Source organism: Erpetoichthys calabaricus, chromosome 4, assembly GCF_900747795.2.
Source record: "Erpetoichthys calabaricus chromosome 4, fErpCal1.3, whole genome shotgun sequence".
NCBI lineage: Eukaryota > Metazoa > Chordata > Cladistia > Polypteriformes > Polypteridae > Erpetoichthys > Erpetoichthys calabaricus.
Genome location: NC_041397.2, coordinates 315,290,830 through 315,313,032, shown reverse-complemented (window position 1 = coordinate 315,313,032; position 22,203 = coordinate 315,290,830). Strand labels below are relative to the sequence as shown.

At 42.1% G+C, this 22,203-nt stretch overlaps 1 long non-coding RNA gene and 1 gene segment (V, D, J or C); one reads left to right on the top strand and one right to left on the bottom strand.

Moving 5' to 3' along the window:
- Positions 1–9,610: 9,610 nt before the first annotated feature.
- On the top strand, positions 9,611–20,985 carry LOC114641159 (uncharacterized). 2 transcript variants are annotated; one of them, XR_007934700.1, is made up of 4 exons: positions 9,611–10,230; positions 12,588–12,835; positions 18,666–18,725; positions 19,813–20,985. It is a non-coding gene; the product is annotated as an uncharacterized LOC114641159 (long non-coding RNA). The 2 variants fall into 2 exon arrangements; XR_003714274.2 differs by lacking the exon at positions 12,588–12,835 and having other exon boundaries at positions 9,619–10,230.
- On the bottom strand, positions 17,113–17,839 carry LOC127527379 (Ig kappa chain V region 120-like). The segment is given in 2 exon segments: positions 17,113–17,512; positions 17,727–17,839. Coding segments are annotated over 2 exon segments (399 nt in total).
- Positions 20,986–22,203: the final 1,218 nt, after the last annotated feature.

Here is a 22,203-nt window from a genome sequence, read left to right as displayed (position 1 = left end):
CAGGCACAGTTGCTGTTAAACCCAGCAGGTCTGGCAGACCAAGAAAAATCCAGGAGCGACATATGCGCAGGATTGTGAGAATGGTGACAGGCCACCCACAGATCACCTCCAAAGACCTGCAAGAACATCTTGCTGCAGATGGTGTATCTGTACATCGTTCTACAATTTGCACAAAGAACATCTGTATGGCAGGGTGATGAGAAAGAAGCCCTTTCTGCACTCACCCCACAATCAGAGTCGCTTGTTGTATGCCAATGCTCATTTAGACAATCCAGATTCATTTTGGAACAAAGTGCTTTGGACTGATGAGACAAAAATGGAGTTATTTGGTCAGAACAAAATGCGCTTTGCATGGTGGAAGTAGAACACAGCATTCCAAGAAAAACACCAGCTACCTACTGTCAAATTTGGTGGAGGTTCCATCATGCTGTTGGGCTGTGTGGCTAGTTCAGGGACTGGGGCCCTTGTTAAAGTCGAGGGTCAGATGAATTCAACCCAATATCAACAAATTCTTCAAGATAATGTTCAAGCATCAGTCACAAAGTTGAAGTTACACAGGGGTTGGATATTCCAACAAGACAATGACCCAAAACACAGTTCGAAATCTACAAAGGCATTCATGCAGAGGGAGAAGTACAATGTTCTGGAATGGCAGTCCCCTGACTTGAATATCATCGAAAATCTATGGGATGATTTGAAGCAGGCTGTCCATCAAATTGAACTGAACTGGAGAGATTTTGTATGAAGAATGGTCAACAATACCTCCATCCAGAATCAGACCCTCATCAGTGGCTATAGGAGGACAGCGTCTAGAGGCTGTTATATTAGCAAAAGGAGGCTCAACTAAGTATTGATATCATATCTCTGTTGGGGTGCCCACATTTATGCACCTGTCTAATTTTGTTATGATGCATATTGCATATTTTCTGTTAATCCAATAAACTTAATGTCACTGCTGAAATCCTACTGTCTCCATAAGGCATGTCAGATATTAAAAGGATGTTGCTACTTTGAAAGCTCAGCCAATGAGAAACAAAAATCCAAAGAATTAAGAGGGGTTCCCAAACTTTTTCATATGACTGTAAATTGGATGGTTGGTCAATAGCATCTGTGAAAGACTCAAAGGTGAGAGGAGGCATCAGCTTGTGTCTCGAGTTGAAACACAGCAACAATCCAGTTTATCAAAGAAAGAAGAGCATTCCCAAAACCTAGAGCTCCACAGAAAAAATACTGATAAATCAGGCATCAGACAGCTGTAAACAATCGAAAAAAGAAAAACAGAAAAAAGTTTCCTCCAGAGAACACATGGAAAGTCAAGTCAACTTTTGCTGACACCACAAATCCAAATCCAAGTAAGATGTAATCAATAAAAATAATTTCAAGACAAAAAATCGCAAAATGCATCCATGAACAAAACACAAAGTAAGAGAAAGTGAAAAGTAGTGCAAAAAGTTTCAATGTAATTATATCAGTGGAAAGGAGCAGCAGCAAGAGGGTGTCAGTATTCTTTAGATGAACAAGTAGTGTGCAATTTTGGACTAGTTAGGTGAATGGGACTGAGTACTTTACTGACCTGGAAAGCACGTTGTCAAATCAGCAATAACAGCACAAGACATGAACACGCCATGTAATATCATAAAGTTCTCTAAGCTGAAGTTTGTGCAAATAGCAATGACCTCTATATTCTGAAGTGAATACGTGCAGATTTTCTTACTTTATGACCTAACAATATTACAGAAACACAACTACACGTATTTCAAAAATGACAAAACACCTTCTTAGTTTGGGACACTCAAACAGCAGCAGAGACAAGGAGCAGATCACCGTGATCATCACAATCATCTCTCCGGTGTAACAGAAATGTGGAAAAGGCTCTTGTTTGAGGCAGAGTTTTTGGATTTTCAGCTATTCCAAGGTAACGTAGGTTGGAAAAAGGTTCAAACATTAGATGGCTCGATGTCTAACAACCAAACAGTGTGCGGTAGTAGCCCTTTTTGTCTTCTTATTTAGTGGTTCAATTTCATAGACACCTTTTCTTCCTTCTCTTCCTGTTTCTCCAGAAGTTGTAAATGAATGAGAGACCTCCATTCTGGCCTTGTTTTCTAGTTTCTCTTTGCTTGACTGCCTATATTTGCCTACAGAAAGGGGTTTATTTGGACTTTGGAAGTGTATTGTTACAGCATAAGAGTTCACATTAAAAATACTGAAGTGATAAATATGTAAATAAATCTTTGGTTGTACAGAAAATTAGAATGACTTTCAAGGGGCTTGAATACTTTTACATACTACTGTATTCTCAGTGCAAGTGAAATACTAAAGTTTTACTAAAGTTTGTGCATGTATATGCAAGCTACGTTTTGTGCAAATATGCAATTATGACAAAACAATCGAATTATATGTATGAAACCCCATCAGAAGCAAAAACCACAGTGACACACTAATCACTATTTACTGATTCTGCACACCACCACATCATTAAAATGAGCTCAATGTTCTCCGGTTTCCCAAAGTTCCTAAAATTAAGTGCAATTATTGGCTCTACTTAATCTCAGATAAAACAATGTGATGCAAACAAACTAAAAACAGTGTTACCACAGTAATTACAGCTTGGTGTGTGGCATCTATTTTATTCAGGGACGCAGAGCCAGTAATGTAGACATATCCTCAGAATCTCGACATTGAACAGAAATCTAGTATCAGATTCCTACATCTACAGTTAAAGGTGTCACATTCTTCAATGGCCCATTAAGAACTGATACCACTAACAAGTGAAAAGACTTGGGAATAAAATGAAAATGCAAAAACTGAACTGCAGAGAGAAAGAGAAGGGATCATTTTGGGACAAATTACCTGTTGCAGGATCTAATTTAGGAACGATGGTTTGATTGAAGTGTTGAGTCTTCAGTTATCTGGACTTTTATTTGATTTTTGAAATATCCATTCATTATTCATCTATCGGGCGGCACGGTGGCGCAGTGGGTAGCGCTGCTGCCTCGCAGTTAGGAGACCCGGGTTTGCTTCCCGTGGAGTTTGCATGTTCTCCCTGTGTCTGCGTGAGTTTCCTCCCACAGTTCAAAGACATGCAGGTTAGGTGCATTGGTGATTCTAAATTGTCCCTAGTGTGTGTCTCTGTGTGTGTGCCCTGCAGTGGGCTGGTGCCCTGCCCAGGGTTTGTTTCCTGCCTTACACCCTGTGTTTACTGGGATTGGCTCCAGCAGACCCCTGTGACCCTGTAGTTAGGATATAGCGGGTTGGATAAAGGATGGATGGATGGATATTCATCTATCTTCCTAATCTGCTTAAACCATGTTACCCTGGTAACCTGCTTAAACAAGACCCACCTCCTTAGCATTGTATTTTATTCCAGTAAAACATATAAAAAGCATTGCATTTTTTTGCAATGAAAAAATACATTTTTATTAAATTTCAAAAGTATAATAATAATACAAATAATAATGGTAATTATGAATAAAAATATCAATATGAAATGAACAATAATAAAAAAAATAATAATAACAGTAATAATAATACTACTAATGATGCCAAAACAGTACATAATTTCAAAATGAGCCCTTTGTGGGGTAAATCCTAAAGCACGGTGAAAGACATAACCCAGCGTCACAGTCAGGACAATAATAGGGTGTTTCTTTTTGGATGTACTTTCCAGATTTATATCAGGATTTGAACAGCACACTGCACAGGTAGGAAGTGTCTGCCAACTATACTGAACTGATTATTACAGTCAAAAAGGTGATATAAGTTGCACTACCATGCCTCTCTGAGATAAAATTAAAGTCTGAGTCCAGAATACCACAGGCCCTTTATGACTTGCTGTGTCTCCAAATGTCCTGTTACTACGACTAACTAAAACCTACAGACCAGACCTGTCATGATGGGATCTGTGAGTGAGGAGCTTAACATGCTTAATCCAGCAGGAAAGACGCAATACAACAAAAATGAATCTGTAGAACAACACACCATTTTCATAATATCATGGCAAGTTAATGTTACCCTCAAATGAAAATACTAATATCTATCTATCTATCTATCTATCTATCTATCTATCTATCTATCTATCTATCTATCTATCTATCTATCTATCTATCTATCTATCTATCTATCTATCTATCTATCTATCTATCTATCTATCTATCTATCTATCTATCTATCTATCTATCTATCTTCTGACACTTATCAAGGTCTTGGTTGCAGGGCAGCCAGTCTGAGCAAAGATGCCCGAATGTCCTTCTCCCCTGCCTGCTCCTCCAGGGGGATACCAAGGCATTCCCATGCCAGCAGCAAATAATCTTATGCACATCCTTGGCCTCTTCCTTGTTGGACATGCGTGAAAAACCTCTACAGGGTTGGCATCCAGGAAGCATCCTGATGAGATGCCTGTACCACCTAAACAGGCTCCTTTCAATGCTGAGGAACAGTGGCTCCACTTTGAGCTCCTCCTGAATGTCTGTGCTCCTCACCGAATCTCTAAGGCTGAGTCCAGACAAGAAGTAAGCAAAGGAAGCTCATTTCTGTTGTTGACATCTGCAATATACTTTTTTCAGTTATTATCCAAAGCCTGTGATCATAGGTAAAGACAAGGATGTAGGTAGACTGGTAGATTGAGAGCTTAAAAAAATAAAATAATAATAATACATTTTATTTATAGCACCTTTCCCATGCCCATTTCCTTTTCTTAGCTCTCTCTTTGCAACAGCTGACTGGTACAACATCCATGTAACTGATGATGCAGTTTCTGATCTTCTGCTCCCTTCTTCTGTCATTTGTGGACAAGACCCTGCAGCATTCTTATTGGTTGGTGGCACCTTATTTCTGTCATGGGAAGAGAACCTAAGCATGCAGACACTTCTTCAAACATAGGCGCACTTTTGTGATTGATTTGAACACATATGTGGCATCTACAAATTGTGAATTTCCCATTGGGATTAATAAAGTATCTATCTATCTATCTATCTATCTATCTATCTATCTATCTATCTATCTATCTATCTATCTATCTATCTATCTATCTATCTATCTATCTATCTATCTATCTATCTATCTATCTACAATGTTGTGGAGCAAGCTGCCATTAGCAAACAAATGAGTGGAAATCAGTTGCTGCACATCAATGTCAGCTCCAGGCCATGATGCTTTAGGCTGAGTCTGTCATGTTTTAGGGGGTTGCTCAGACACACTGAGGTTAGAGATGTAAAAAGGTGCATGCAGGCATTTCTCTGGACATGCCAGAATGTCCGATTACCTTTCTTTTGGTAGTATTTGGAAAAGATGTTGTGCTTCTGTGTCGATTGGTCATTTTGGAAGGGGCATAGCATTTTCAATGTTATGTTGTTTTTTCTTTTTTTTAATAGTACAGTTGGGTTCAGCATTTATTACAAATTTAATCTGGGTGTCTAGGTCATGGAGTCAGCAGTTTAAGTAAAGACACACAAATGTCCCTTTTCCTCACCACCTCCTACAACTCCTCTGCACAGTTCATTCGAGAGATGTAATCTCTCCTGAATGTCCTGGCTGTGCCCCAAAGTCTCCTCCCAATTACACATGGTGTCCAGTAGACACCCTAATCAGATGCCCAAACTACCTCAACTAATTCCTTTCAATGTGGACTTTGAGCTAATTCTGAATGTCTGCTCTCCTCGCCCTGTCTCTAAGGTTGTGTCCAGACGCCCTGTGAAGGGAATTCATTTCTGCTGGCTTGTATCCATGATCTACTTCTTTTACTGTATTTCTTCCCACATCGCATTACCAAAGGTGAGGGTAGATAGACCAGTAAATTGAGATCTTCACCTTTCGGCTCAGCTACGTCTTCACAAGGGCTGATTGGTAGAATGTCTGCATTACTGTGGACGCTGCTCCAATCCACCCGTCAATCTCCCACTCCTTTCTTCCGTCATTCATGAACAAGATCCTGAGATACTTAAACTCCTCTGCTTGAGGCAGCACACCTCATCCCCAACCTGACCTTGGTAACTTGGAGGTGCTAATACTCATCCCGACGACTTCACACTCAACATCAAACTTCTCCTGTGCATGTCTGAGGATGTCAGCTCAATAAAAATTAGAAAGACCATATCATCCAGAAAAACCAAAGCTGTGCAGCTAGAAATTTTGTTCATAAAAATTCTAAACGGAATTTGTAATAAAGGGCAGCCCTGGTGGAATCCCACACCCACTATGGTTGAGTCTGACTGATGGAAATGCAAAAAAAACTTTCATTCTGGTTATAGGGGGACCGAATAGTTCACAACAGCTGGCCTAGCACCCTATACTCCTGGAGCACCCCACAAAGGACACCTGAGGGATGCAGTCATACAAAACACATGTGGACTGGTTGGTCAAACTCCTATGAACCCTTCAGAATGCTTATGAGGCTAAAAAACTGGTCCAGTGTTTTGTGCCCAGGATGAAATCTGCAGTGTTCTTCTTGAATTTGAGGCTTGACCCAGAGCCAAATCCACTTTTCCTAAATCCTGGCATAGGCCTTCCCAAGGAGGCTGAGGAGTTTGATTCCCCCTAAACCTGGAATATGTACCCCTTTCTTAAAGATGAGGACTACCATCCGAGTTTGATGATCCAAAGGCACTCTCTCCAACCTCCACACAGTGTCAAGGATGCATCATGTCAACCAAGACAGCCCATGAAAGCCTTTAAGACCTCAGGAAGAATATCACTAAGCCCATGGAGCCCTACAACTGAGGAGTTTTTAACTACCTCAACGACTTCAGCTCCAGTGATGAGTAAGTCCCCTTCCAAGCTCCCGGGCTCTGCTTCCTCACAGGAGGGCATGTTGGTGGGATTTAGGAGATCGTCAAAGTGCTCCTTCCGCTGCCTGACTATATTCCTAGATGAGGACAGCAGCACTGCAACCCTGCTATAAGCCGCATGGACCAAACCCAGTTTCTCTCTCCTGAGTCACCTGACTATTTGGCAGAATCACTTCAAGGCCAGCAGAAAGTCATTTTTTTCATATGCTCACAGAACTCCTCTGTGGTATAGCGGGTCCGTGGCTCCAAAAGAATGGTGGTTTTTAAAATAATCCATTTGACCGTGTAAGTCTCTGTGGCTGCGATCGTGCAGCTGCGGGGAGTTGATGGGGTAATTGGAGCAAATCGCACCTGCATGTGAGGGTGCGCTCGTTCTCAGTTGCTTAATTGGCTTCCTGCAGTGTGTGATTGAGATGCTGCACCCATGGAGCCGTATAAGAACGGGCCAGAACAGAAAAGAAAACTAAAGGAAGACGAAAAAGAGAATGAAAGAGAGTCAGAGAGCAAGGGCAACATTGGGGAAAAGAGAGTGGACGAGCCGTCTGGCTGAAAGAGAGAGGTCAACGCGGTCAGGGGTCCAGTGTTAGACCAAGGGACGGTGCTTGAGGGACAGGATCGCACCCACTGATTATGAAGAGGAGTGGGTTCGGTCAAGGTGGAGTCCTTCCTAGGGATCCAAGGGATGACTATGTGTACGAGAAGGAAGACGGGAGGATAACCGACCCTGAGCGGTCTGGCAGACACAGGCAGAGGTAGCCAAGATGAAGTTCAGTAGCGAGAGGACCGCGGTGGCTAAAGTCTCTCCAGGTGAACAAGCAATGGGTGAGCTGGGGAGACATGGAAGGAGCTGTGTTTGGCTGATTTGCCCCTGTGACGGCTACAGGTTTTTAGTCTCATTTTAGGCTTGTTTTAAACATTTGGATTTTACCTGTTATGGATTATTTATGAGAACACATTGGAGAACAGCACTTTTTATTTGGACATTGTTTTGGTTTCGTTTGATTTTTTTTTTAATAAAAGCACTGTTGTACCTTTCCACCATCCCCTTGCTCCCAGAGTGTTGTGTCCCCATGTGCACAGCTCATCAGGTTACATTACTGACGGTGTTGGGTTCAAGGGCTCCCGAATCAAATTTTAATAATGAGGCCAGCGCAATGCAAGTCCTGTTGGATGTTGGACTTTTTAAATGAAGGTTTGGAGGAGCCAATTGTCTATGAGGGCTACATTTGCAGGAGATACCAGTTGATCCAGCACCTCGAGCTCAGGGTCGCTGATCTGGAGGAGGAGTTGGTGGGCATGCACTGTAGTAGAGAATTGGCGGACCTGGCCCAGGTGTCCTTTAGAGAGATAGTGTGCACCCCCAAGGTGGCATGAGAGAAGATTCAAGACCAGACAGGTAGAGATAGGTGGGTCACAGTCACAAGACATAAGGTGAAGGGGGCATACTATTTGGGGGCATCAACCCCAGAATTAGAAGTGTCAAACTGTTTTTGAGTCACTTTCAGAGCTGGACAGTGTCTCTGATGATTCTGGGCTAGAAGGCAGGTATGAAGAGCCCCAACAGGACTCAGTAATTAGGGGGAATGAAGTGTAGGTTTGCTCTATAGTCAGAGAGTCTAGTACAGTGTGTTGCCTTCTGGGTGCACAGGTGGGGGACCTCCCTGGAAGGGTGGATAGGCTCTTAGCTAGAAAGGAGGTGGATCCAGTTGTCATTATCCATGTTGACATACACATGCTGTAAGTGTAGTCTGTCAGTTCTATGATCCAAATTTAAAGAGTTAGGTACCAGGCAGAGTAGCAGAACTGACAAGGTAGTCTTCTCTGAAGTTTTGTTTGTGCCACACGCCAGTCCAGGTAAGATTGAGGAGATTAGAAGTATGTATGTATGGCTCAAATCTTGATGCAGAGTAGAAGGGTATAGATTTATGGGGCATTGGGACTCCGTTTGGAACAGCTGGGACCTGTTCCGCTGTGACGGGTTACATCTGAACTGGAGGGGCACCAATGTATTGGGGAGGCATATGAATAGGCTAGTTGAGGATTGTTTAAACTAGGGAATGGGGGTTAAGGGAGTTTAGGACTGGACAGGTTTAGATCTATACATGGAGGAACAAACCGGTGTACAAATAAAAATGCGTAGTAATGTAAATTCTAAGCCAACATTTAAATGTAGAAGGAGTAACACATTAAAAATAGCTTTCTTTAATGCTAGAAGTATCAGAAATAAGGTAAGTGAGTTGGAGTTGTATGCAGTGTGAGACTGGCGCTTGGTTGGCACCAACCCGACACAAACTGACACCAGAGGCACGGGCAAAATAAACAAAAAGATTTATTTTTTTCTTCTTCGCCTGTGGGGCACGTCTTACCCATGAACCCCACAGGCACAACAAGGTCCCATAATACAAAGAAAAATTACCCCAAATCACACTCTTCTTTCCACTCCTCCCAGGGCAGCTTCGTCCACCTCCTCCTGACTCTGGCGCCCTGAGTAGTGGCTGCAGGCTCCTCTTATAGCCCCCCCTGTAAATGCTGCAGGTGCTCGTTGACCTACGTCTGGCTTCACTTCCAGAAGTGCACGTGCAGCTCTATGCAGCTACGCCTGGTGGAGGCCACAGGGGTACAGACGGCACGGGGTCTCTTTGTATCCCATAGGGAGACCCAGACTGTCATTGCACCCCAGAGTAAAAAGAGGAGGATCCGGAAACGGAGGACCGGGTCTCCTGACAACCTGCAGTCGAATGCCACCCTCTGCTGGTGCAGAGGGAAACCCCTAACCCGGCGAGGAGCAAGGCGGAGCGGACATTCCCCGTCTGTTTTCATTCCTCAAGGGCACGAGGGAGGGGAGTGCTTCAGTGTTATGAATGCCACAGGACTATTCATACTTGGAGACGCTGTCCGCATAGGTTTGCAGAAGATTCCTGGAGGTGGCGTCAGGGCAGTGTTTCCGGACATTTATATTCTCTTTCAGGAGGAACCCGTGGACTCCAATGCACTGACCCCCTCACAAGAAAGAAACCAGCCCTTGCAGGATGGGCCACTTTACCCTACGGGCTTCAGCTGGGTGTGGGGCAGTGTGGCAGACGGCCAGGGACCTTGCCCCACCAGGGATCCCGAGTTGTTTTGCCGTGTTGTAGCAGTGCTACTTAAGAACTGCATCTCCCAGCAGTCCCTGCTGGGGTCAAAGGTAGCCACAGCTACAGGAGGGCAAGAGGGCAAAGAGGAAAGGAGAGAAAAAGTTTGTTTTGTTTTGGTGCGGTGTGTGTTGCGGTTATCTGTCGTTTCTGCCTGCTGTTATTGGTTCTCTAATCTTTTTGTCCTGGACTGTATTCGTTTGTTGGGGGTCTGGATTGTCTGTTTACCTGTACACTGAGAACTGTGTTGGATTATTTGGTTTTCCGGAAGATTGGAGCGCTCCTGAATCAACCATCAACATCATCAGTAACTACCGGTAGGACTGTATTTTTCCTTCTCCCTTTCAACATACAAATCGCTGGACTTGGTCACTTTTCATCTTCATCCAGTTTGGTTTATATGGCCTTTGCTGTGTGGTGTTTGTGTTTATATGTTTATATGTAATATCGCCGAAGGGGTCAGGGGTGGTATTACTGATTTCATTATTTATTTGGTGTCATTATATTTGTAATTGTTTGCCTTTCCCAGTGTGCTTTATTGTCACTGTTGTGAGTGTGTGTGGGTCGATCCAAGACTGGGGACGTTCCTGGGATCTCTTCAATTAAAATAAATAAATCACCGTCATCTTTGACGGTGTGAATCTTAGCGGCCCCTGACCGCTACAGTGTAGTGGGTGCGGTAACGCACTGTACCAGTGCATGCTTCACAACTTGACTTGACTACTTTTGTATGCCACTATATCTGTCTGCAGTTACTCACAATTAAATTATTTTAGGTAATTAATACAAGGGATTTTGCTTCATCATGGAATACTAAATGAGATAAGGAGGAGAGAACTGATTTGCAAATTACAAGAAAAGGTTGGAACAGTGTGGAAAATGTGAATAAAAAAAGAAAAAAGCAAGTTATAAATTCTCCTCAAATTTGTTTTCATTGCAGACAGTATGAACACAAAATAATTTTTTTTTTTTTTTTGTCGACATCATTTGATTTGTAAATAAATATCCATTCTTGCCATTCAGGCTTGCAACACATTTCAAAAAAAGTTGGGACAGTGCAGCATTTACCACTTTGTACAGTTCCCCTGTCTTTTAACAACACTTAAAAGACATTTAGGCATTGAAGAAATCAAGTGACTAAGTGTTGCAGGTGTTAGTTTGTCCCATTCTTCCTACAAACAACGTTTTAGGTACGCAACAGTACGGGGTCTTCGTTGACGCATTTTTCGTTTCAAAATGCGCCAAACATTCTCTACAGGAGACAAATCAGGGCTGCAGGCAGGCCAGTCAAGCATCCGCACCCTCTTCTTACGCAGCCATGCCTTTGTTATGCACGCAGTATGTGGTTTGGCATTGTCTTGCTGAAATAAGCATGGGCGTCCCTGGAAAAGACGTCGGCTTGAAGGCAGCATTTGTTCCTCCAAAACTGAGATATACTTCTCAGCATTGATGGTGCCATCGCAGAAGTGCAAGTTACCTTTGCCGAAGGCACTGACACAACCCCATACCATGACAGGCCCTGGCTTTTGGACTTGTATCTGGTAACAGTCTGGATGGTCCTTTTCCTCTTTGGTCCGCAGCACACGGCGTCCATTTCTTCCAAAAAAGATCTGAAAAACCGATTCGTCTGACCACAATACATGTTTCCACTGCACAATGGACCATCCCAGATGCCTCCGAGCCCAGAGAAGTCGACGGCGCTTCTGGACACTATTTATGTAGGGCTTCCTTTTGGCACAGTACAGTTTTAGCTGGCATTTCCTAATGTAACTACGTACTGTAGTGCTTGAGAGTGACTTCCTGAAGTAGTCCTGAGCCCACACAGTTATATCATTTATTGATGAATGACAGTTTTTAATGCAGTGCCGTCTGAGGGCTCGGAGATCATGGCCATTCAGTTTAGGCTTGCGCCCTTGGCCTTTGCGCATGGTAATTTTTCTCCAGATTCCCTGATTCTTTTCACTATGTTATGCACTGTAGAGGGAGAAATGCCCAAATCTCTTCCTATCTGTCTTTGAGAAACGTTTTTCTTCATCATTTCAAAGATTTTTGCCCGCACTTGGTGGCAAACTGGCGATCCTCTGCCCATCTTTGCTCCTAAAGGAGTACGCCTTTCCTCGATGCTGCTTTTGTACCGAATCATGATTGCAATCACCTGTTAACATCACCAGTTTCAAATCACATCATTATTTAGTTATTATACCTTATTACTACCCCTTAATTGCCCGCATCCCAACTTTTTTTGAAATGTGTTGCAAGCCTGAATGGCAAGAATGGATATTTATTTACAAATCAAATGATGTTGACAAAAAAAACCATGAATTATTTTGTGTTCATACTGTCTGCAATGAAATAAAATTTGAGGAGAATTTATAACTTGCTTTTTTCTTTTTTTAATTCACATTTTCCACACTGTCCCAACTTTTTCTGATTTGGGGTTGTATTAAACTAAATAATCAAACAAACCATTAAGGACTGCTTAGACTTGTTTCTCATTTAAAAAAAAAAAAAAGTTCCCCCTCTTTCATGAAGTCTCTTGCATTTTGTCTAACATCAGATTTCCAGCTGCCTTTAAAAGATACTGAATCAATATGCATTTTGCCAATTACTTTCTTTAATATTTGTTGCACAAAAGCACCAACAACTCTTATTCCTTCTCTCTGTCTTTCTCCAGGTCTCCCAAAATAAGAGTATCTCTGTCATCCTGGCCAGGTTGCCAGAAAATGTGTACCATCTATTACAAGAGGGAGTGCAGTGAGTGTGTACGCCTGATGAGCCCAGAATTAGGGCAAAACACGTGTCGCGTACTCTTTGCATTATTTGACAGTAAACTATTTCAACCATTCTATGATCTGCTTCTCACAACTGAGGACATCGTGGCGGATGTTAGCAGACTCGCTGGCCAACCACAAGCGTTACCTGGTAGGTAACCACCCATACAATCAGATTGTGAAACAGACTACGAATGCCATGAATATATATATATATATATCCATCCATCCATCCATCCATTTTCTAACCCGCTGAATCCGAACACAGGGTCACGGGGGTCTGCTGGAATGAAATGAAAGCAACTTAAATAAGCCCCTGAGATCCATAAGATAAATAATCAAAATAAGTAGCAAATCGCCAATTAATCAAATGAATTTGTCACCAGAAGTGTAGAAAAGTGTAAAGAAAAGAGGAACTGAAGGGGATATTCAAAGCAGAAGTTAAATAAGATTTGAATTTATATATTCAAAGTAGCCATTAGTGTGCTGAAATAATAAAACTCATGAGCTGGATGAGAGTTGTCCAACTAGCATATTACAAAGAGAATATCAATCCACAGAAATAGAGGGAACATGGGGTCTACTAATTACAGACTAGTAAGAATTAGTTCTGTTCCTATAGATACTACAGTATATTTTTTTACAGTAATAAAAGAGTGGAGTGGTGGCTCAGTATCCTGAGTCTGCACTAGTATCTGGAAGGTTGCTGATTTAAATGCCATTACTGCAAGAAGGAATCCTATTCTGTTGGGCGCTTGTGCAAGGCCCTTAGCCTGAAACTTGCTCCGGGACAATTTACAATGGTTAACCCTGTGCTTTGATCCCCAAAAGGTCATGCGAAAAAGACAGTATATCATATGAAAAATAAATAAATCTCTCTATTATATAAAAAATCCTGTGATGAGATGAGACTTTTTGGAAGAAGTCTCACGAGTTGAGACCTTGGTCACGAGATTTTTTCAAGGCACGCCCTCCTCTCCACCATTTTCAACCACGCACACGGTCCTCTCACCTCTGATTCGTGTGAATATTTTTGACAGACACAGTTCCTGCTCTTTCAGCTCTTGTAAATTTTGACATTTTCCTCACTTTAAGTTCCCAATTAAAGAAGACGTATTATGTCCAAATCTTATTGAAGAATTTCATCCCAAGAGGTTATCAACAGAAGAAATGAGTACACGGGCAATCCTAGCACAGAGAAATGGTGAAGTCAAACGAATTAATGTAATTCAGTATCCTGGCTGCAAAAGTAATTGCTTTTTAGTTTTAGTCAAGTTTACAAGACAGAGTCCAAAATGGAACTGAATTCCAGGAAAAAGGTGTGAGGCGTTATAGGAAGTCTGGGGGAAGTGATGTCGTCCTCGGGGCCGGGACTGGAAGTGAGGTGTCCGGAGTCGAGGCGGTGGCTCCTGGTGGGATTTCCCGGGAAAGGCCTGCAGGGAACTTAGAAAGAGCGTCAGTGCACCCCGCCACCCCCCCAGGCAGATGTAATACCATTCATCTCTAAGCCCTTTAGCTGCCTCCTATTCACAAGTGTGTGACAAGGCATAAAGTTAAAGATGACACAGTTCTTTAATATTTTAATTCTTACTTGGGGTATTTTCACCCATTCAGGCATGAAAAAGGCTTCTAATTCTGCTATAGTCATTGAGTATGAGAAAGGTGCTATATATATAAAACTAGCCGTCCCCCGTGGCTCTGTCCGTATAGTAGTGAAACAGGACAAACTTTAAAAATCAATAAACAAACAGGTATCGCTATCTAAACAGAGACAAAGTACACTCCAAAACCCAGAGGTAGACCGACTCGAACGGAGGCTGGCACATGAGTGATGAGGATCCTGCCCGGCTCCCAACTCCTGACGTCACGCTTCCCCCTCTCCTTTCGGCCTGCAGACTCTGTCTAAGATTAGAATATATCGCTCCTGTAAGTGAACTATGAAACTTAGCGCAATGAAAAAAGTCGCAAAATCCAACCGGGATGTTCATGCACATTATAGAAAAAACCCAATCTAAATCTGTTAAGTAGTTCACTCATAAAAAGCAGACAGACATACAGACATATGTTGGATTTTATTTATATATATATATATATATATATATATATATATATATATATATATATATATATATATATATATAGAGAGAGAGAGAGAGATGTATTATTATTATAATATTCTTGGGCCGTCTGGTATGAGTCTCTTCGAGTTCTCTCCACAATTTCTCAATGATGTTTAGGTCAGGGGACTGTGAGGGCCATTAGCAAAACCATTAGCTTGTGCCTCCATTGTCGATTTGGAAGTGCATTTCAGATCATTATCTTGTAGGACTCATCTTCTTTTAAACTTTAACTTTTTTACAGATGGTGTGATGTTTGCTTCCAGAAATTGCTGGAAATTTATTTGAATCCATTCTTCCCTTTACCGATGACATTCTCCATGCTGACATTGGCAACAACACAAGCCCAAAGCCTGATTGATCCACCGCCATGCTTAATAGTTGTAGACATGTTCCAAACATACCTTCGCACATTGTGGCCAAAAAAGTTCTATTATAACTTCATCAGTTCACAGGACTTGTTTTCAAAATGCATCAGGTGTGTTTAGATGTTCATTTGCAAACTTTTTGGTGGTTAAGATGCAGGAAAGATTTACTTCTGCTGACTTTACCAGAAAGGTCATATTTGTTCAGGTGTCGCTACACAGTAGATCAATGGACCACCATTCCAGTGTCTGTTAATTCTTCTTGAAGGTCTTTTGCAGTCAATCTGAGGTTTTTAATTGCCTTTCTAGCAGTCCAACAAGCAGTTCTTTTAGAAAGTTTTCTTGGTCTTCCAGACCTTAACTTGACCTCCACCATTCCTGTTAACTGATATTTCTTAATGACATTACGAACTGAGGAAACAGAGACCTAAAAAAGCTTTGCTATCTTCTTATAGATGTCCTTCTCCTGCTTTGTGAACATCAACTCATTCATTTTTGAGAGTGCTAAGCAGCTGCTTAGTGGAGCCCATAGCTGCTGATTGTTCGAGAAGGTTTGAGGAGTCCAAGAATTTATACAGATTAGCAATTTGTGTAACCTGGAGTTTCCTAATGATGACTGTGAACAGGCCATAGTCCTAATGGGCTAATGAAGGTCTGAGACCACCTTGGGAAACGTTATCTGAAACCTCAAACATTTGCATGGTGCTCCTTTCGTTTTTTTCACTGTATAGTTGTACAAAACAACACGCTAGTCTGCATAAAACGCTGAAATGAAAGGATGTCACCTTGAACTTGATTCCTTTTGATGATCAACTAATCTTCTGCTCACTTGACTATTCACAGTAACAGACATTTTAAGCAAGGGGGCCAAAACTTTTGCAAGTATATATACACACACACACACACACATATATATATATATATATATATATATATATATATATATATATATATATATATATATATATATATATATATATACACACTGTGACAGTAGGGGGCGCTAGAACTTCCTTAAACCCTCAGGTAATACGTCAGACACCGGTTGCAAGTCCAATATTTTGACTTTTATTATAATAAAGTGCCCTAAGCACCTCCACCCCACAACACTCCTCTAATAACCCACTATACAACACACAATAAATAATCAATCCTCCTCTCCTCCCAGCAGCTCTGTCATACTCCCTCCCAACTCCGGCTTCGGCTGCTGGGGTTACCCATAGTCCTTTTATTTCTTTTGACCCGGAAGTGTGTCTGTCCCTCAGTCCATGTGACTCTTAACACTTCCGGGTCAGGTGAAAACTCCTTTTCTTCAACCCGGAAGTATGATATTGCTCCTGTCCCCTCGACTGGGAAGTACTTCCGGGTTATAAGGCAAATATAAGTCCGTAGGTCTCCCTGCAGCGTCCCCTGGCGGTCCCCATGGTATCCAGCAGGGCTGAGAAGGGAAACGTCAAGGTCCATGATGCCCTGCTGGAACCCGGGGCATCTCCACGTTGCAGGGAAGGCTCCACCTGGCAGCTTGGGGGTATTGCCCGAGATAAGCTGCCGGCCATAGTCCACAATACACACAACTTGTGTGCACAACTTATTTTTGTTAAGCACTCTTTACTGAGCATTATACAAAAAAGGTAAACGCAAAGTTATGAAAGATATTTTTGGCTATCTGCTGAGTCTTCATTACATTTTTGACATATCAATTGAGAAAGAACTGATTGAAAATGTTGGGTTGAACGGTATATCTTAAGGGGAAAGTTTTGTTTCTTTTTTAATAATCTATATATTTGTTTTTGCTTATCCTATGTTTGATCGACCAACTAATTCCCATGTAAATATTGATAACTGTTATTGAAACATTAGCTATAAGCATATTTGATCATTACTGCAGCCTGGCAAAGTCAAGTTAGTGCGCAGCTCCTGGCTTTAAACACAAATGTTAGCTTTCCAAAAAAATTCAAAGACCTACTCAGTAAATTACAGATATGAATCAATGGCCGCTCGTTTCGCTCTCACCGTCCACTCTGAGGTCGATCCCTTCAGCGAAGTGACACACGTCTGTTTCCAGCCTTGCACAGTAATAAGTTGCCGTGTCGTTACTTGATACATTATGGATGACCAAAGTGTGATTTTCCTTCACAGTGAAGTGTCCTCCCGACTCAATGTAGAAAGTGCAACTTGAAGATTTAGGGCTGAACGTCTGCAGCAGAGGTTGAGGAGGCTGGTCAGAGAGTTGTCTGTACCAGAGCATCGATGAGCCAGTAGGGTACGAGCAGTTCAGGGACACCGTGTGACCACCGGGAGATGTCACCGTGAAGATGTAGGCATGAAGACAAAAGCCCAGGAGACCTGCAACCAGAGAAATCGAAAGCTGCACAACCTTACTTTTGTTGTTACCAATTTCTGCATGATTTGTTGCAGGATGGAAGATCGCTAACAGTACAAGTCATTCTTTTTTGTTTTGTTTTACAGTTTAAACACAATGAAATATCTCAATGGAAGTTATATGAGTTCCATTAATGATTAATCAATACACTTTCATCACAGAATCTGAAGAACTTACCAGGTGAAAAGAGCTGAGTAAAGTGTCTACAAAAATACATTTTCTAGCTTTCTTGTGAGCCGCCACATTTAATTGAGAAAACCGATTGCGTTTGTGTCCGTCCTGTAAGTGAAAGTGGCGGTCGGGGGGGGGGGGGGGGGGGGGGGGGCGAAACACAGCAAATTACTTGGAAGAATCACAATACAGCTTCTGCGCAACCCAGTATACTGTGTGCGTGTTTGACTTTTTGTAAGGTGACTTTTATATTGCGACTGGCAATAGGAGCACCATCAAAAAAGACTTTCCAAAATTAAACAAAAATGCAAAAATAAATGATACTTTTAAGTTTCATTTCAAAATTATTAATGATGTATAGAAAACATGATTAGAAAGGTTATTTTAAATAGAACACGTTTGTTTCATGCCCTATAGTGTAGTGGAATTTCTGCATTAAGAGCTAGTGGGCACAGTCACACCTTTTTGTGCAAAATAAATCCCACAGTAACACTACTTTTATGAATCCCATACCAAATGGTATATAATAGAGACAAATGTATGCACTGTCATTAGTAAAAAATTGTATTGTATTTGTCATCCTCCAAGATACACATTGCAGATGGGACCATGAGCTCTGTAATTAAGTACGTTGCGCTTGACCGCCTTCCTTGCACATTCTACAACAGGAAACCTGACCCCAGATTCTCCATCTAATGGGGACCAGATTCCTGTTGACCAGAATGCTCTGCAACTTGTTACCTGCCCCGCTGTGTAACAAATAGGCTTACTTGTTCACTAGTGTCATAGTGAATCATTGCATGTTTATATCACCCCTGCCCCATAACTTACCACTCACCCACAGCTGGGCATACAGTGTACTGGAGGATCAAATGTCTCAACACTGGAATGTGCAAAAACTCTCCTGATGCCCATATGGCTTTCTACTTTTCATATCTCATGCAGGGCCTTTCTTCGACCAGATGTCATTCCAGTGGTGTCCCTTCTATTGGCAACCTTCTATGAGTAAGTCTTTCCTTCATTTTCAACCTGGTGGTCAAAGCAGTCAATGTCGTGGGGGTTTTAATGAGTAGATGCTTAAGTCACATGGGAGTCAACTTGGCGCTAAAACATATCCAATTGGACAGAGGAGGATTCTCTGTTACAAGTCCCTCTGATGTGACCTTCTTTTCATACTGGGGTTTGGACTTTTGACCAGTGGGGCACACAGTTTTATATTTATATAGTGTCACAAAGTGGACACTAGGTGTCACTTGTGCCCATGTTTACCCAACAAACAGTATGCAGGACATGGGATAAAATCACCAAGAAGATATTTATTTTCTTTCTTCTTCCTTGTATTGTGCCCCAAAACACCTCCACCACAATAAACAGAAATAAATCAGCACAACTAATCACTAAATTCTCATCCACACCTCCCAGCAAGCTCTGTCACTCTTTCTCCCAACTCTGGCTCGCTTGCTGGTTCTCCAACAGTTCTTTATATAGTCCTTGTCCTGGAGATGCTTCTGTTCTTCCGTCCCTGTGACTTGCCAGCACTTCCAGGTCAGATAGGGAATCCCAAATCTTTAATCATCCCGGAAGTACTGTGGGGCTTCCGTTCTCATGACTTCCAAGTACTTCTGGGCTTCAAGGGAGGCATGACTCCCCAGGTACTTTCACAACTCCCCCTGGCGGCACTCACGGCACCCAACAGAGCTGAGAAACTACTGGACTCCATTTCCCAGGATGTCCTGCAGGAATCTGAGGCACCGCTATACTCCAGGGTAGCTGCCATCTAGTGTTTTGGGGGAGACAGTGTCCACAAGTAACTGCCTTCCCCCATCCTTCCATTCCAGGGCCGTCCCAGCCGGATTGAGCTGCTGGCCGTCCATCACAATAGCTACACATACAATATGTTTTTTTGTTTTAAGTCTTGATTGTTTCAAACCTATGTCACATTATTATAATATTATTCATCATTATTTTGAAATATGATGTCACATGAATGTACTTGGGGAGCAACTTAAGGGCTTAGATAATATTAATTCTACCCCATGCCAGCTGAAGGTGCTAAGCAGTAATGGTTTCTCTTCTTCTCCCCCCTCTGCAGACAGAATGATTGACGTGCCGACTCCCATGACATCACTTCTGAAATCTGTTCCACCTGTGCCCGCTTCTTCCTCCCAGAATTAAACTTAACTGGAAGCACCACCATCTCGGCTCAGACCTGACTGGTTTCAGCAGGACTAATCTCTGTGCTCTTAAAATGCCTTTTACACCAACTTAAAATATACAGGGTTTGCCTACGGGTGCACCAGACCCTTTATATGTGTTTTTGTCTTTCATTAAAATGATTAAGCAATTCCAATGTAAGATTAGGTACAAATTTAAAATACTAGGCCGTTTAGATTCATTCTCAGTATAGTAAGACTAATGCTGCCACCAAGTGGTATATTTCCAAAGTAAACATTCATATCTCCTGAAGAGGCAACTTAACCGATTGAAAATTTAGATCAGAGAGAGAAGATTAGGACTATAGAATAAGTAGTTCATACTTAGAATGCCCATTGGCTTCTTCAGCAGCCAGACCTGCTACCTCTTTCATTGGCATCTTCTCAAATCTGCTCAGGGCCTCTAAGCTCCACATGCTCTTGGCTGCTTCATCCCTTTGCCCACACCTAAACATCACCAGCTTTATCTAACTTTGCTCTCCCGGGTTCAGAGGTAACTTGTCTGTCATACTTTCCCCCAGGTTAATGGAGCTTAGCAGTTTCAGTATTTAATTAATATTGGTGAGGTAAGCTTCACCTCCTGTCCAGTAGTTTTTTGCTTAAATTTTTTTATAAATATTTGTTTTGATTTATAGTTACATATTCTAACCATATATATAATATATATATCTTGCCAAGTAAGTGAACCAGCCGCCATACTTGAGAATGCCACGTATTGATGTGTCTGCCATCCTGGAGAAGTTGGACTACCTGTGCCAGCTCTGTAGGGTCCAGGTATCGCATCATGCTACCAGTAGTGACACTGACCGTAGCCAAATGCAAAATGAGTGACAAAACAGATGAGGAGAGAAAAATGTCAGAGACCTCCCTCCACCTGATAAACCATTCATTCCTGTTTTAGGGGTCGTCTCTCTCATTGTTGCCCCTCTAGTGCACCAAAGCAGCTGAAACTGATGAACAAGCCCCTCTGCTACTGATCAGATCAACAGCCCAAAAGTCTCATTAACTTGATGCTATACTCTGATTCATAAGTGGTCCTTTAATTTTTTTGAGCAGTGTATATACTGTATGTGTATATATATATATATATATATATATATATATATATATATATATATATATATATATATATATATATATATATCTCTATATATATCTATATATATATATATATATATATATATATATATATATCTATATATATAGTAATAAATATAGTGACAGATGTCAGGGGACATTGCCCCACCGGGATGCTGGGAGAAAGGAAGGACCAGGTGAGGGGCAGTATTTTTCCTGGAACATAAGAAGGCACCCTTCCTGGGTTGCATGGGGGCCACGGAGCTGGGATGCTTAACCCTGTGGGGTGACGTGGTCACCGCCTGGGGGCACCTGGACAGCTCCGGAACAGTGGTTGGCAGTGCTTACGCCACAACAATAAGTGCTGCCAGAAGAGGAGCAGAAATCGTGTGCAGCATTTCCGCCACACCCAGAAGTGCTGCCGGATGTTAATCAAGAAACACCTGGAGCACTTCCAGGTGCAGTATAAAGGAGGCCACCACACTTCACTCGATAGCGGATTTGGGAGGGACAAGATGGAGCTATGAGTGAGGAGTAGAGCTATAAAGTTTCTGCTATAAAGTTACTTCCATTACCACACAGGTTCTCTGGAAATCAGGCTGGAATTTCCAGATCAAAGAAGAATTATGGTTGTTCTAGACTAACTACATTTAAGAATTATGGAGGCCAAACAAGAAATGAGAAAGAGGACTGAGAACTTTAGCACTGCTGGATTGTGCATTGTGGTGATTGTGTTGTGAAAAAGGAAACACAATAAAGCATGTGTATATTTGGGACATTCGGTGTCTGTCTGTCTGTGGCTGGGCTGGTCTTTACAATATTTATATATAGTAAATATATAGTATGTTGTTTGTGGATCAACTATTACACGGACCCCAACAGGGCTGCAGCAAACTCCAACTCCCATGTAGCCCTGCGGAAGTCCTAGGCAGCGCTGCAACCCAGTGGAGCTCCCATCTAGCATCCCGGGGGAGGTAACGCTCTGGCCACACTTTCTCCCGGCCCACCACTATATATAAAATATATATATATATATATATATACATATATATTTTGGAAGCCGGCCCGGACACAGACATATTTCTATTATTTACAAGTCAATAAGTGCACCACAACACCCCCAAATACTCCCCCAAAGTCCTGGCCAACACGAATGCCTTTCTCTTCTTTTCAGGCCGCATCTTTCCCTCTCC